This window comes from Lentinula edodes, assembly GCF_021015755.1.
Source record: "Lentinula edodes strain Le(Bin) 0899 ss11 chromosome Unknown C8R40scaffold_3, whole genome shotgun sequence".
In the NCBI taxonomy this organism is placed as follows: Eukaryota; Fungi; Basidiomycota; class Agaricomycetes; order Agaricales; family Omphalotaceae; genus Lentinula; species Lentinula edodes.
Window position 1 is genome coordinate 349462 of NW_025764309.1, and position 13104 is coordinate 362565.

A 13104-nucleotide genomic window follows, 5' to 3' on the forward strand; every position below is an offset into this window, starting at 1 on the left:
TCCATCATCATTTTATGCTTTTCCTTTCTGCTTTTTATGTATATACTGTATGTAGCTCTTGCCTATTTTTGATAAAATTGTGTTGTTCTACCTGTTTTCGAACTATTTTATATGACATAGGAATCATCGGAACACATACAAAAAGATTTTGAATGAATTTTCAAAAAACCATTAATCAGTCCACCGCAATCCTAAGCAGGTCTCAAAACAACCCTACAGCAAGCAAACACTTACCCTCCGAAGCAAAAAGAATGAAACCAACTTCTCCGTTCCCTGCACTCCCCCCTACACTGGCTCATGTCATCGTCTTTTTCCCATTGATATTCTCATGGTAGGTTTATTGTCTGGGATCACGGAGCCTCGTGTGTGGGGACACGGAAGTCAGGGCCTTGAGAGAGGTGATAGGTCAAGTCAGAGATGGTGGAGTTGGTTATTGAGTTTACGGAGGAGCTGCGACATCGTTCCGGTCGATTGGAGGAACTATATAGGAGGCTAGTCAGGATAATGGTATTCCCTGGTACTCCGCCTTCGCTGCCGACTATGAGATATAATCCAAAATGTTGACTAACTGCAGAAAGATTTCGTGGATCATATAAACCATAGTATACCATATATACAAATTACATTTACAGAAAGGTTGAAATATACAAAATCTCGTCTGAACTTACATGGCATCAACATCCTTCCTCCGCGAAAGGTACCTCGAAAAATCACATATACATATTCTCCTGTGTCCAATAAGGGAAGAAACAAGTCAGCACCCCACATATGAAATCATAGCGGAGAAGTTGGACAGAAACATCTACCAGTTAGCTATTACTCACCGCACCAGGAGGCATAAACTCGTCGTTGTCGGGATCCCCTTGACCTGGGAGATTATGTGGTCTCCTTCCCGTACCACTACTTCCGATTCCACTTACACCACCACCAGGGAATAGACCAATTCCAACGCCCCCAGGACCAGGCCCAAACATTGGCCCAACAGGATCAAACCTTGCACCGGGAGGTGCACCCATAGGTGGGAGAAATCCGTCTCCGCCCCATCGAGGCCCCCTTCCTCCGATACCTCCGATACCCCCTCCACCGATTCCTGGACCAAACCCACCACCACTTCCTTGTCCTTGTCCGATCCGCCCACCAAATATGGGATGATCTGGACCAACGAACATGCCATCGCCACTACCGGACTGTGGGAATAGCGGAGGTGGTTGGAAGGAGCCCCCTGGGATGGGGTCTAGATCTCTGCGACCGATTTCGAGGGGGTTGTTTGGCGCAATGTGCGAGGACGGGTTCCGGGTAGGTGGGAACCGCATAGGAAACTCCTCCTCGTCTGGGTTGTATCGCGGGATCGTGCGTGAGGGACCGGGTCGGACCGGGTTTAGTGAGTGAGTGTTGTTCGTCGTAGATGTAGACGATTTATCATCGAGATCAACTTCCTCAGTATACCCGTCCTTCCTTAACCCAGGGACGAGTTTTTGAATGATTTTGAGTTTGAACTGGGAGACAAAGTCGGTTATGCGGGAGGAGGAAATGTAGCAGTGTACAAGCGGCGATGACGAGGAGGAAGAATTGGTGTCGGTGTTGAGGATGTAAGGGAACGAAGAAGGCGAAGTAAAATCATCTGTAGATATGTCGAGAGTTGATGTTTTATCGCTCTGTAAAGGTAGAGAACATTATCAGTACTAATTTTGACCGAACATGACAGTGTCGACACCTATATACGCACTTCAACGGCAATCGCATTAACAACAGTCCTCTTTCCCAACTTCGTCAACTTTACAACAAATTCCAGACTACTTTGCTCGTGTTTATACCTAAACGTGTATCCTCCAGGTCCATGCGAGTTCCAGTTTTCTGGAAGAGAATTACTGTTGATCTCGTTATTATTATTGGAATCGTCAACAGCAATTAATCGAAAAGCGAGAGAAGATAATATCGCATGGGACAGCACTGCCAAAGCATCTTGAGGGGACTGAAGAGATTTTTGGTTAGGTGGGAGGAGAGTTGGTATGAGAGATGTTAGAGCAGAAGCGTCGAGGATGTTGGCCATCGCTGTTAGTAATAAGAAACTGCGAGTGCTTGTTATCACAAGAATCGGAATGACGCGCATCCGTGGGAACATGGATGGGCGCTTAAGTATTGGAGAAATTCCAATTCCCGGTTTCCGGGCGTATATAGGGCTTTAGATTTTTGAACTCTCTCTAGCTTGCCTGGTCCATTACAAAAAACGGAGGTTCGGAATGAACAACTTACGACCGTACGCGCATCTTGGGACTATAGAAGAATCTGGATTGTCAGATACTCAATTGAATGGACACGAGGAGGATGCAGAGGAGGATCGATTCGTGTATGATGGCGAAAGCAGGAGTGTTAGTCAGAGTCCAAGTCATAGAGAGGAGGAGGAGGAGGAAGAATTCGTGTATCCTGGGCTGAATGACGAAGATACCACGCCTCTTTCGCCTCAGGAGTCTCCAAAGCCACTGACACCCCCAACAATCTCTGAATTGTCTTCTAGACCTCGCTCTGACCCACTCTCTGAATCACCACCTGACTTGGTGCTTCAGGCTCAGCCACAGGAACAAGCACCTCAACCTTCACGCACGCACCCGACTCCCGCACAGCTTGAATCATCTTACGCTGCTTCCTCCTCCGGTGACCTCTCCCTGCTGCAAAAGATCTTTGTCACCGCGCATGAAACGGGTGGTATCTCGGCGTTTAGTTTGGCCAACGACGCTTCGACAAGGACTGGCTTGACGGCGTTACACGCTGCAGCGAGTAGAGGGTACGAGGATGTCGTTCGTTGGTGTGAGTTCTTTTGTGGAAATCAATACTACTATTCATTAAATCATTGTTTTCACAGTGATAGAATCTTGTGGGGCTATGTCAGACTTGGAAGATAAAGAAGGAGAGACGGCGTTGCATAAGGCTGCGCTGAATGGTCATTTACATATCGTCAAGTATCTCCTTCCTTCGAAGCATGCAGCGAATTCCTCGGATGCCTTGTCTAGAGCTTCAGTGCACGCGCAAGACGCCGATGGATGGACAGCACTACATAATGCGTGTTCAAAGGGATATCTCGATATCGTCAGGTATCTTTGTGAAGAAGGAGGTGCTACGGAGTCAGTGGACGACGACGATAGTGACCAGCCTCCTGCCAACGGCGTGAATATTCGCAGTAAAGCAGGCTACACTCCTCTCATGAACGCCTCATCCAAAGGCCACCTCCCTGTTGTTCGTTACCTCCTTTCCAAACAACATGCCGATCCTCTTGTGAGGAACAACTGGGGAGAGACAGCATACGATGTTGCTGCCGCGGTGTTTGAGGTTTGGATATGTGAGGTTTTGGAGAGAGCGGAGAGGGAATGGTGGTATAACCGTAATTCTGCACACTCCAACCCAAATTCTCCGTCAAAAATTCCATACAATTCCCTCGCAATACACACCACCATTCCTCTCGTCTTATACGAAAACCAGCGGCTCGATGCGCGTCTAAAAACACTCGCTACCTCTGGTGGGAAACCTCGGTTCTCTGCTTCCGGTCTCGGCAGGCGAGGAAGGCGCGCGCCGTTCGAGTTGAGGATACTATCTGTTGACGACGATAACAAACGACAAAATGAAGGAAATGAGGATAACACAGTTAATAATAATATTTATCAACATAATACGACCATCCCAGCCTGGCGAAGCACTGTTCAACTCCCGCTCCTCGATAGCCCGTACTCCCTTCCACGGCCAGGCTCATATCATTCTCAATCACAAGGATCTACCGGTCCAGATAGAAGTCAAGAAGAGAAAAGCCATTTCTGGCTCTCGGATTGGACTTTGGACGTCACACACCCTGGGGTCGACGCTGATCAAGGGTGGCAATACGCTAGAACTTTTGAGGATCCAGAGGAAGAGTGGACGCCAGAAGTCACGGGTGCATTGGGGAGGGTTCTGGGTGGAGGGTTGGGTGGATTGAGTGGAGTTTTGAGGACACCACCTGGACTTGGTCGTTCTTCTTCGAATTCCGACTCTAGGTCGGGATCAGGTTCAAATTCTACCTCGGCTACTCCAACCCCGACAACCTACGTCCGTCGCCGTCGCTGGGTCCGCGTTATGCGTCGACGTTTGGATATCCTTCCTCTCCCCTTCTTATTCCCAGATGGAAAAATGTATCTGGTGCGTGAGGATGGGGGGTTGGTTAGGTATATCCATCATCCTAACGTGAGTGATGAAGATGCTTCTCATCCTAGATCTCCCGCGTACTGGGATCCCAATGCCTCCCCCGATGAGGTTGCGTATTCGTATGGCGAAGAAGGTCATCAGGAAGGACAAGAATTAAGCACGATTCCTTCTATGTCTTCGAAGGCTCAGGATTATGTTAGTCGGGCGAGGTATCTCGTTGGTTCTCAGACATGCGGGCTTGATTCGGATGGTATCCAAAATGGTGACAATGCAGGTGGATCACTATCTGCGGTCGACGCTCGGAGAACTATAGCTAAACTTGAGAGAGCGACGATGGAGTTGAGATTGGGTGTTTCAGGTAAGTATTTCACTATCAACTCTTCTCCTCTTCCCTGTGTGGTCTTTTGAACTCACCTGCTTTCCTTTGTGTTTTTATTTTGCAGGAGACACTGACATCGAACGAAAAACCCAGGCCCAAGTCCTTCTGCATACATATACCAGGGAGCTGGAGAGACAAAAAGCTAGTGCGGAAGTGCAGGGCTGGGTTTTAACCACTCCGGGTGCTGGAGAAGGTATCCACGATGGAGATGAATACGACTACGAAGAGGACGACGACGACGACGACGAATCATTCCATTACCCAATGTCCCCTACTAATGCAAGTGGGAGTACCAGTATCCGGCCATCCTCCCGGTCTAGCTCCTCCAATCGACCGGAACCAGGCCGCAGCTCCTCCATCAACTCAGCAACCAACTCCACCATCTCTGACTTGACCCACCACCTCTCTCAAGCCCCTGAGTTCCGTGTCCCCACACATGAGGCTCCGCGATCCCAGACAGTATCTCGTGCAGGTTCCGGGTGGGGATCAGGGACCGCCCGATCTACTACATGGGTTATTCCAAGCCCGCAATATGTTCATCAATGGGAAAAGGACGATGACGTGAGTCAGTGCAGGGAGTGTAGAAGGAGGTTTAGTTTTTTGCTTCGGAGGGTAAGTTATTGCTTGCTTTAGGGTTGTTTACGAAATTTGTTTGATGGATTGTGGGGGACTAATGGTTTTTTCTTCTTCTTTGCTCTATCTTCACGTCGTGGTTTTACAGCATGTAAGTTATCCCTTATCTATTACCAACATTTGTACTTACTGTCCGTTCGCAATGACAGCACTGTCGTCGATGTGGGAAAATATTCTGCGATAAATGTTCTTCCCATCGAGCTCTCCTAGATCCTTCTGATATCGTACACGAACCAGGATCTGTTGCAGAAACATATTCTTCGAACCGATCGAACTCTTCTGGCTCTCAAGGTTCTCAAGGTTTCTATTTTGTCTCTTAGTCTTACCTTCATTCTCACTCTTATCCTCGCTTCTCTTCACACCTCCCAGGCTCCTCGAATACCTCCTCTTCCTCCTCTCCACCACAATCCTCATCCTCCTCGCACCGCGTCTGTCAAACCTGCTTCGACGAAGTCAGTGGTAATCTCCCCGCCAGTGTGCATGGGCTTCTTCGCAGTGCAGGGGGGATCGCGGGCATGGAGAGGGTTTTCGTAAATCAAGAGCGGTTGAGTATTCCCGATCCCAGGAATAGCACGGCAATGAGGAGACAGACTAGTTCGCAATTGAGTGATTTGGCTGAGTGGGTATCTCCCGTTCTTTTCCACTCATACTTCATGGTCTGCATTGATCTCAATCATTATCTTCTTCAGGTGCCCCGTATGCAACCGCATCCTGGAGCACGTCGGGACCGCAGCCGAACAAGAAGCGCATGTCAAGAGTTGTCTAGAAGGTGGCTCGGGAGCAACCCAGCAAGCTGCGAAATATCTGGTGTACAGGCTTCCGGCGGAGAGCACGCTCATCGGAGTTGAATGTAAGTCTCGGCGTTTGTGTTCGATTGGTCTTACTTTTCTTCTTCATCACACAATAGGCGTGATCTGTCTAGAAGAGTTTACAAAAGGGTCGATGGTGGCGCGGCTTAGCTGTTTTTGCAGTTTTCATAACGGTGAGTGAGATAGACGTTTCTTTTTTTCTAGTTTGAAATTCATTCTGCTGCTCCTTCCCTCTCGACCACACATCGTCTTTCACCCTTCTTCCTCCTCCGTCCTCGTCCATGAACCATTACCCCTCTCCCCATTTCTCCGCCCTCTGTTGTTCCCCAAAGCCTGCCTCTCCTCATGGCTTCAACGAGGCAAAGCCTGTCCCGTTCATGCCCGTTAGATGTTGCGGTCGCACCAGTGCCAGTGACTGAGTTAGTCACTAGTATAGTACATATCAGGTCACTCTAATGAGCATTATATGCCTCAAGATCGGCTGTTCCGTTTTTGGAACCACACCTTCTGGCGCCGTGTATCTATCTATCTATCCATCATGACTCACTTGCATGCGTATATCCACTTTGTTTTCGGTCCCATTTTGACCATGTTTTCTTGAATGTGCTATGCATATGCATCTCAACACCCACCAAAAACAGTTGAAGTAATAACAACGAAATACGGAAACTTTGTTGTTCACTTGCGTCACACAGCAGGCAAATGAGTAAGGGTAACTCTTCGTCGACCACCCAGCACGAATTGCGCCATAGATTCTCATCACAGTACTTGAACCTCTGTACATGTCTTCTAACTATCTATGTCAGGCAAGGGGATATGTTCACGCAACCTTTCGAACATACATGTGTCAGATTATGTCCAATAGCACCAACGAAAGAATACCTAAGACTACGATGAATACAACTTTACCAAAACCCCCCCGGATAAATGATACTACAAAAATATGCGTTGTGAAGACATGGGTGGCCCAAGGCAGGCATACCGGAGGTCAAGTATACTTTCAACGTGGAGCCTGACCATCCGACCAGCGAGTTTCGAGGGGTTCATCCTTGAAAGAAGACATGACACGCCTGAAACGACTGTAAGTCACCTGCCCGCCGAGAGTCTGCCAATTGAACGACGCTTGGGGTTGCATGTCTTCCGGTAAATCGAGGATAACTGTATCATCCACAGGTTCGAGTTGAGGTCGAGGACGCGCATGATAGCCCTCTGAAATGAAATAACGGATACGCTTAAGCCACGGTACGAAATGGGCGAAGTAAGGTTGAATAGGTAGATCTTGAGCAAGGAGAAAAGGGCTGGTCAAGAAGGTGTTCTTGTTACCAAGGATGTCCTGATCAGACCCACTGAACCATTTCGAGTAAGCTCGTGGTTCAGTTGCAGGCACACCCGGCGCCTCGTAACGACAAGCAAGGCAGAGTATGATGTAAAACAGTGACTCAAGATCATGGCGGTAAAGGTGACCACCCTCCCAGTAGGAATTCAGCAGATCAAGAGACATGAATGGTCTGGTACCTGTACGGATGTCGCCGTTGTCCATGTCTTCGACGCGAGAAAAGAGGTCGAAATCATTCAAGACACCATAAATCTTGCCATCTTTGCGTCTGAACATGATGTTGCCCGAGCTGAGATCACGATGGAGAATTCCACCACATTCATAAAGCCATTGATGAACTAGATTAACGCGCGAGGGCCAGTGAGATAATGAGGATACATTGAATGGAAGATCGGCGTACTTTGTAGTACGTCGTAAAACACTTGCGCGAAATCCCGCGGATCTTCCAACTCGGAAAGCGGATGGAGTTGCTCGAGAACTGTGACATGCATCGCTTGTTCTTCATATTTCTCCTTGAGAGCCTTTTTCAAGCGTCTGTGAGACGCTTTCCTTCTGTTGGGCAATAAACTGAGTGAGTGGATGGCATTTGGGAGATGATTGAGTGCCCAGACTTCGCCAGTCGATTCTGCTTTCGATCTAGCCTCCCCAATCAGTCCTTGCTCTGACTGCCGAGCTGTGCCCATGAAACTGATCTTCATAACCTTCTTCTCATTCCCATGCCATTTACAGCCAGTTTTCGTGCAGAGGCATTCCACGTCAACGATAAGCGAGTGCAAGCCAACAAAATCCTTCGCATGATATAGGATTGATTTGATGATAACTTTCCGAGTGCGACCGTCAATTTCTTTGAAGGAGTAGACAGCGTCGATCAAATCTTGCGGATCGTCAGCAAACTCTTGTAAGAACTGCTCTGGGTCTCGAAGGTAATCGAAGCCATTGAGAACCAACGTAGGAACAAACACAAGTTTTTCCGTAGGCAGCTTCTTCAGCTGGCAGATCATGGCCAAAACAAGTTTCGTCCACTCATCGTTGGGCTGTGAGGTACATAGGAAGAAGATAACGATTTTTGATTAGTGATCATAGTTGAAGTCAAGAGGAAATCTCGTGGAAATTAAATAAATCGGGCCGGATATCTGCTCTTTATTTCCAACTACGACCATTGCTTGAATAATGAAAGGAAACGCTCACCTCGCTCTCGACCTCTGAACCACGATATTGCGCGAAACTGAAACCGTGATTTATGGATTCAGTCAAAATCATCTCTGTCACACATTTTCTTGTTGGGTGCTGGCCCTGTGTCTGGATCACATTCTGCTCTGCTCTTGACATTCCTTCCGCTCTTGCTTCCCGCAACGTCGCAATCTCGACCGTTTTCGTTCTATTTGTACTTTGAATGGTGACTCGAGGTCTATCCTTTTGCTTAAGGCTCGTAATTGTTGGAGTGGATGGAGTGGAAGGAAGAGGTGTCGAAGCATCGGATTGGATTTCGACGGCGGGCAATTGATCCAGGTGCATGTTGAGCAAAGGATCCGGGTGCTTAACTTTGACAGTCTGAACATCTAGTCGAATGCCAAAGGTCAGACTGTGCCTCACCTTCTCTCTTTGAAAGTCTCTCAGATCTCTTAAAGGCTTGTGACTCTGACCGGGACGTTGAGTGAGATTTAAACTTTAACTTCTTATTTGGCCGGACGACTTGTAACATTTGTCAGTACCTCTCCAAAATGAATAAAGGGCACATACTTGTAGAATCCAGTTCTTCATTCGACCTCAGCCGCTTATTCGATTTGGGGTGTGAGCGACGTTCTTGTGAAAAAGTGAAATTTGATGATTCGTTCAAAGGTACTCCGATCTCTGCAAGGAATACAAGGCGAGTCAACTATGGGAACGGGAATAGTCCCTGTAACATACCTGCTCTCTGGATATTTGGATCTGCAAAACCTTTCTTCCTGAGGTTGACCTCTACAAACAAAAGCAGGAGCCCCCAAAAAACCCCGAACATATTTTTGTCTGCAAGATATGTCGAGAGTTTCTTGTTTTCTGTGAGTTTCAACAGCGGACTGTATATTCCATTCCTCTCCAACAGTGAACCCAATACTAGGTGAGGATCCTCAATGCAGAAGATTCCCTCATCATTGTCTTTCGTGAAGTGTCCCTCTCCATCTCTCAATGTATTTAAGACTTTTGTGAGGGGGTGGTTCAACTCGATCTCATTCGTTGCAGCATTCCTCCACTTCTTCCTTTCACCCCCCGCTATTTTTATCGCAACCTTCAGGTATGCTCCGAGCGCCTCTATCACTGCTGTACTTGTCGGTGGCAGGCTGAACTCCTCTTTGATCTTCCAATCGGTTGGAAGATCGAGAATGAGGGTCACAAATTCATCGAGAGAAAACACGACCCTCTCGTGAGCATCATCTTCAAGAAACTTGGTCAGAGCCGAAGTACGCTGCGGAGCATCATCTTGGGTGGGATGAGCAGCTCCGTTACTCTCAGGAGTGCTCCCGACGATAGGTGGAGCATCAGGCTGTTTCTGCTGAGGAAGGGAAGTCGGGGTAGCGAGTTTAGTCTCTGGTGGAGCTTCCATGATAACGGAGAAAATTTGCTTGGTGGAGGAGCGAGTTCAAGAATGGCAAATGACTGAACAATGAGAGGAGGCGCATAACTGACTTGCATATCACGATCACATGTTGTTACAGGCAAAGCGCGTACTCTCTATTGTTCTTCGGTTTTTGGACCATAACATTGCTGATGGCGCCGTGTATCCTATCTATCGTATGTAAGGCAGTCTATCCACGAAATCAAAATTGTGGCGATAGAAACGACCGCCCTTTCAAGTCTTTCCAAGTCGATTCTAGAGACACGAAAAATCTGGTACCGGTACGTTGGTTGAAAGTCAGATCATTGTTCATATCTCGGACTGAAGAGGAAAGGTCGAATCAGAAACACCATACAGTCATTAGGTCTGTGGCGGCTATTGATGGCAGAACTTCTCTTTGTAACTAAACAATTGTTTGAGAAATATTCATTCGAGGTCGACGTCATCATGTATGTATTCCAATGATCCGTAAGTTAGAAACAGTATAGATACAATTTTTCCAAATCCAGTGGAAAGTATATGGGTTTGAGGTACAGCAAAGCAGAAAGGAAAGGCATAAAATAATGATGTACATCCTTTTCCGCGGACATCGAAGCTATTATAGGTCAATTGTCCGGGTTGAAGCCTGTCCACCGAGTGTCGAGAGGTTCTTTTTGAAAAGAGGACATAAATTGTCTCAGTACACTATACGTAACGTTCCCATCCAGGGTCTGCCAGTCGAATAAGGTTTTTGAAGGCAAGTGTTTCTTCAAACCGGGATATGCAGACACATCAATACCTGGTCGGGGACGTGCATGATATCCCTCTGAAACAAATTGGTGCATGAGGTTGAGCCACGGTTCGAAATCGGCGAAGTAAGGCTGAATAGGTAGACCTTGAGCAAGGACAAAAGGGCTGGTCAAGAAGGTGTTCTTGTAACCAGAGATGTCCTGATCGGACCCGCTGAACCATTTCGAGTAAGCTCGTGGTTCAGTTGCAGGCACACCCGGCGCCTCATAGCGACAAGCAAGGCAGAGATAGATAGATAGATAGATATATACGCGGCTCCGTCGAGTCGACGGGGTCCCACAAGGGAACAGCCGGGCCCAGCAATCTTCGCTGCAGCGAATGCTCATCCAACCTGGGATGGTAGACTGCAGCTAGAATGAAGGGGTTATAGTACAGGGTTATTCTTGTATACATATAAGAATAGAGCGGAACAAACACAAATCACTCCTCTTCAGACTCATAATCGCTATCCACATGTTCCGAGGAGCCATCTAAACCAGTGTCTAAAAAGAGTTGCCAGAGAGTCACGACCTCGTGGATGAACTTAGCGGTGGGGACGATTAGGTTCCAGTCGAAAACTAATAACTTGAGATAGTGTAGCGCAGTGGGATCCGAGAGGTTTGAGCTGCGTGGTAGCGGCCGAGACTGTCGAATGGACAAGAAGAACTCGGATCGGAGAGAAGAGATGGAGGTAAGGGATGGGCATTGAAACAAAAGGTGTTGTGGAGTTTCTCCCTGCCGATTACATGCACGACAGGCTCGGTTGAGAATCTCTGTCGGGGTGAGCTGACGAAGGGGTGAGGCGGAGGCTCGGAATACTTGGGGGGTGAGGTCGCCGCAGAGGAGTTTGGTGACTGAGCGACGATGCGCGTGGTTCTTGATTTGAGTGAGGTAATGGCGAAGTCCGATGATTTGCAGTTTTGCCGGACCTTCTTCCTTCGGTTCTAGGCGATTTCTGAGTAAAGAGAGTTTTGACCAGGTGTCGATGTGGGATTGTAGTTCGGATTTTGTGGAGAACTCAATGGTTTTGATCAGAGTGTCAATACAGTCACTGTTGAGATCCCGAAGGTGAGGCAGGCGGTGGTGGCCCGGGAGTTGGGAGATGGCATAGTCTAAGTCCGAGAGCCAGCATGGAGAGCTAGCGCGGCGGAGGTTGTCGTTCTCCCAGAGGGCCAGGAGTGCGTAGTGAGAGGGGGGGAGAGCGATGAGGTATTTGAGGTAACGGAGTGCAAGCGATGCGCGGCGGGTGCGAATAGGCATGATGCCCGATTCGGTGAATAGTGGTGTGATAACAGAGTTGTTGGAGAGGTTGAGCATACGGCGAAGGAAGCGTAATTGAACGTCTTCTAGAATCTGGATAAGACCAGGGTCGGTGTCAGGTATGATCTCGCATCCGTTGGTCAGGTGGCAGTCCACGAGCGCGGTGTATAGTTGTTTAGTGATAGAGGGAGGCATGCGTCGATTTCCAACAAGTAGATCGCAGCCAGTGATGGCGCGCGCAGTCCCGACAGCGGCGTCACGCTTTTCGGTATAGTGGGGAGCGAACATGTTACGGTGGGTGGATTGAAAGAAGATGCCCACATATCGGCCTACGTCACGGAATTTGAGGGGTTTATCGGAAAGTGTGAGTTGAGGAAGGACCAAAGGGAGGCGACCAAAGAGCATTAGCCATGACTTTCCGGGGCTGACAAGAAGGGAGTTATTTCGGCACCAGATCTCAAATGTTCGGAGATGGCGTTGCAGGCCAGCGTGACCTCGAGAGATGAGTACGATGTCATCTGCATGTTCGAGGTGTGAGATAACTACCATTCGGAGCTCGACATCCTCGGGGTCAAAGGATAGGTTGAAGGTGGAGAGGAATATATTCCAGAGGGTGGGAGAGGAAGGGTCACCCATGAGGACTCCACTGAACGCATGGAATTCGTGGGACAGTTGGCCATTGTGGGCGATGATGTAGGTCATTTGGTTGTAAAGTGATCGAAGCCAGTCGAAGTACTTGCCAGTGAGACCCGCATCGGAGAGTTTGTTCCATAGGGAACTCTGGTTGGTAGAGGGGAAGGCATTGGAGATATCGACAAATGCTAAGTAGATGGTTTCCCCTTGTGCCCGAGCTTTGTCGATGATGGTACGGAGGATGAATGCGTTGTTGTTTGTGCGGTAGCCTTCCCGAAAACCATTCTGAGAAGGTGGGATGGTGTTGGATTGCTCTAAGGCTAGGCGGAGTTTGTGATGTACAAGGAGAGAGGCGAATTTGAGGACACAGCTCTCGAGGGCAATGGCACGGTAGTTGCAGGTTTTAGTCGAATCTTTACCAGGTTTAGCAATAGCAATGATGGTCGAGGTGAGCCATGATGAGGGAATTTCGCGTTGTTCGATAGCGCGTTGGAAAAGAGGGAGGAGGAGATCGTTGTCAATGTCG

The 13104-nt window shown here is 48.3% G+C and overlaps 5 protein-coding genes across 5 annotated transcripts; 1 reads left to right on the plus strand and 4 right to left on the minus strand.

The window, feature by feature from the left end:
* Positions 1-438: 438 nt before the first annotated feature.
* On the minus strand, positions 439-2140 carry C8R40DRAFT_1082712 (PI31 proteasome regulator N-terminal-domain-containing protein). The gene is made up of 3 exons (XM_046227207.1): positions 1727-2140; positions 825-1655; positions 439-728 (listed from the first exon to the last, which is right to left on the minus strand). The coding sequence occupies exons 1-3, from the start codon at positions 2120-2122 to the stop codon at positions 711-713; spliced, it is 1245 nt and encodes a 414-aa protein (XP_046090735.1). The 5' UTR covers positions 2123-2140; the 3' UTR covers positions 439-710.
* Positions 2141-3198: 1058 nt separating this feature from the next.
* C8R40DRAFT_1158334 (FYVE zinc finger-domain-containing protein) lies at positions 3199-6376 on the plus strand (the record flags this gene model as incomplete). Its single annotated transcript, XM_046229721.1, has 7 exons — positions 3199-4525; positions 4611-5158; positions 5329-5470; positions 5549-5798; positions 5869-6029; positions 6087-6161; positions 6321-6376. 7 exons carry the CDS (start codon positions 3199-3201, stop codon positions 6374-6376), a joined length of 2559 nt encoding a protein of 852 aa, XP_046090736.1.
* Positions 6377-6988: 612 nt separating this feature from the next.
* Positions 6989-8355, minus strand: C8R40DRAFT_1034863 (protein kinase; the record flags this gene model as incomplete). The annotated part of the gene is made up of 2 exons (XM_046223462.1): positions 6989-7662; positions 7725-8355. Coding segments are annotated over 2 exons (1305 nt in total), but the record flags the coding sequence as incomplete, so codon positions are not given.
* Positions 8356-9069: 714 nt separating this feature from the next.
* On the minus strand, positions 9070-10291 carry C8R40DRAFT_437362 (uncharacterized protein). The gene has a single exon (XM_046235065.1). The coding sequence runs from the start codon at positions 9903-9905 to the stop codon at positions 9201-9203; it is 705 nt and encodes a 234-aa protein (XP_046090738.1). The 5' UTR covers positions 9906-10291; the 3' UTR covers positions 9070-9200.
* Positions 10292-10389: 98 nt separating this feature from the next.
* C8R40DRAFT_437583 (uncharacterized protein) lies at positions 10390-11148 on the minus strand. Its single transcript, XM_046235066.1, has one exon. The coding sequence runs from the start codon at positions 11030-11032 to the stop codon at positions 10523-10525; it is 510 nt and encodes a 169-aa protein (XP_046090739.1). The 5' UTR covers positions 11033-11148; the 3' UTR covers positions 10390-10522.
* Between the last annotated feature and the right edge of the window lie 1956 nt (positions 11149-13104).

Coding starts and splice junctions, on each gene's coding strand:
- C8R40DRAFT_437583 (XM_046235066.1), bottom strand. CDS start 11,032: ATGAGCATTCGCTGCAGCGAAGATTGCTGGGCCCGGCTGTTCCCTTGT.
- C8R40DRAFT_437362 (XM_046235065.1), bottom strand. CDS start 9,905: ATGGAAGCTCCACCAGAGACTAAACTCGCTACCCCGACTTCCCTTCCT.
- C8R40DRAFT_1082712 (XM_046227207.1), bottom strand. CDS start 2,122: ATGTTCCCACGGATGCGCGTCATTCCGATTCTTGTGATAACAAGCACT. Junction 1,656..1,726: donor TTAATGCGATTGCCGTTGAA/GTGCGTATATAG, acceptor CTACCTTTACAG/AGCGATAAAACATCAACTCT.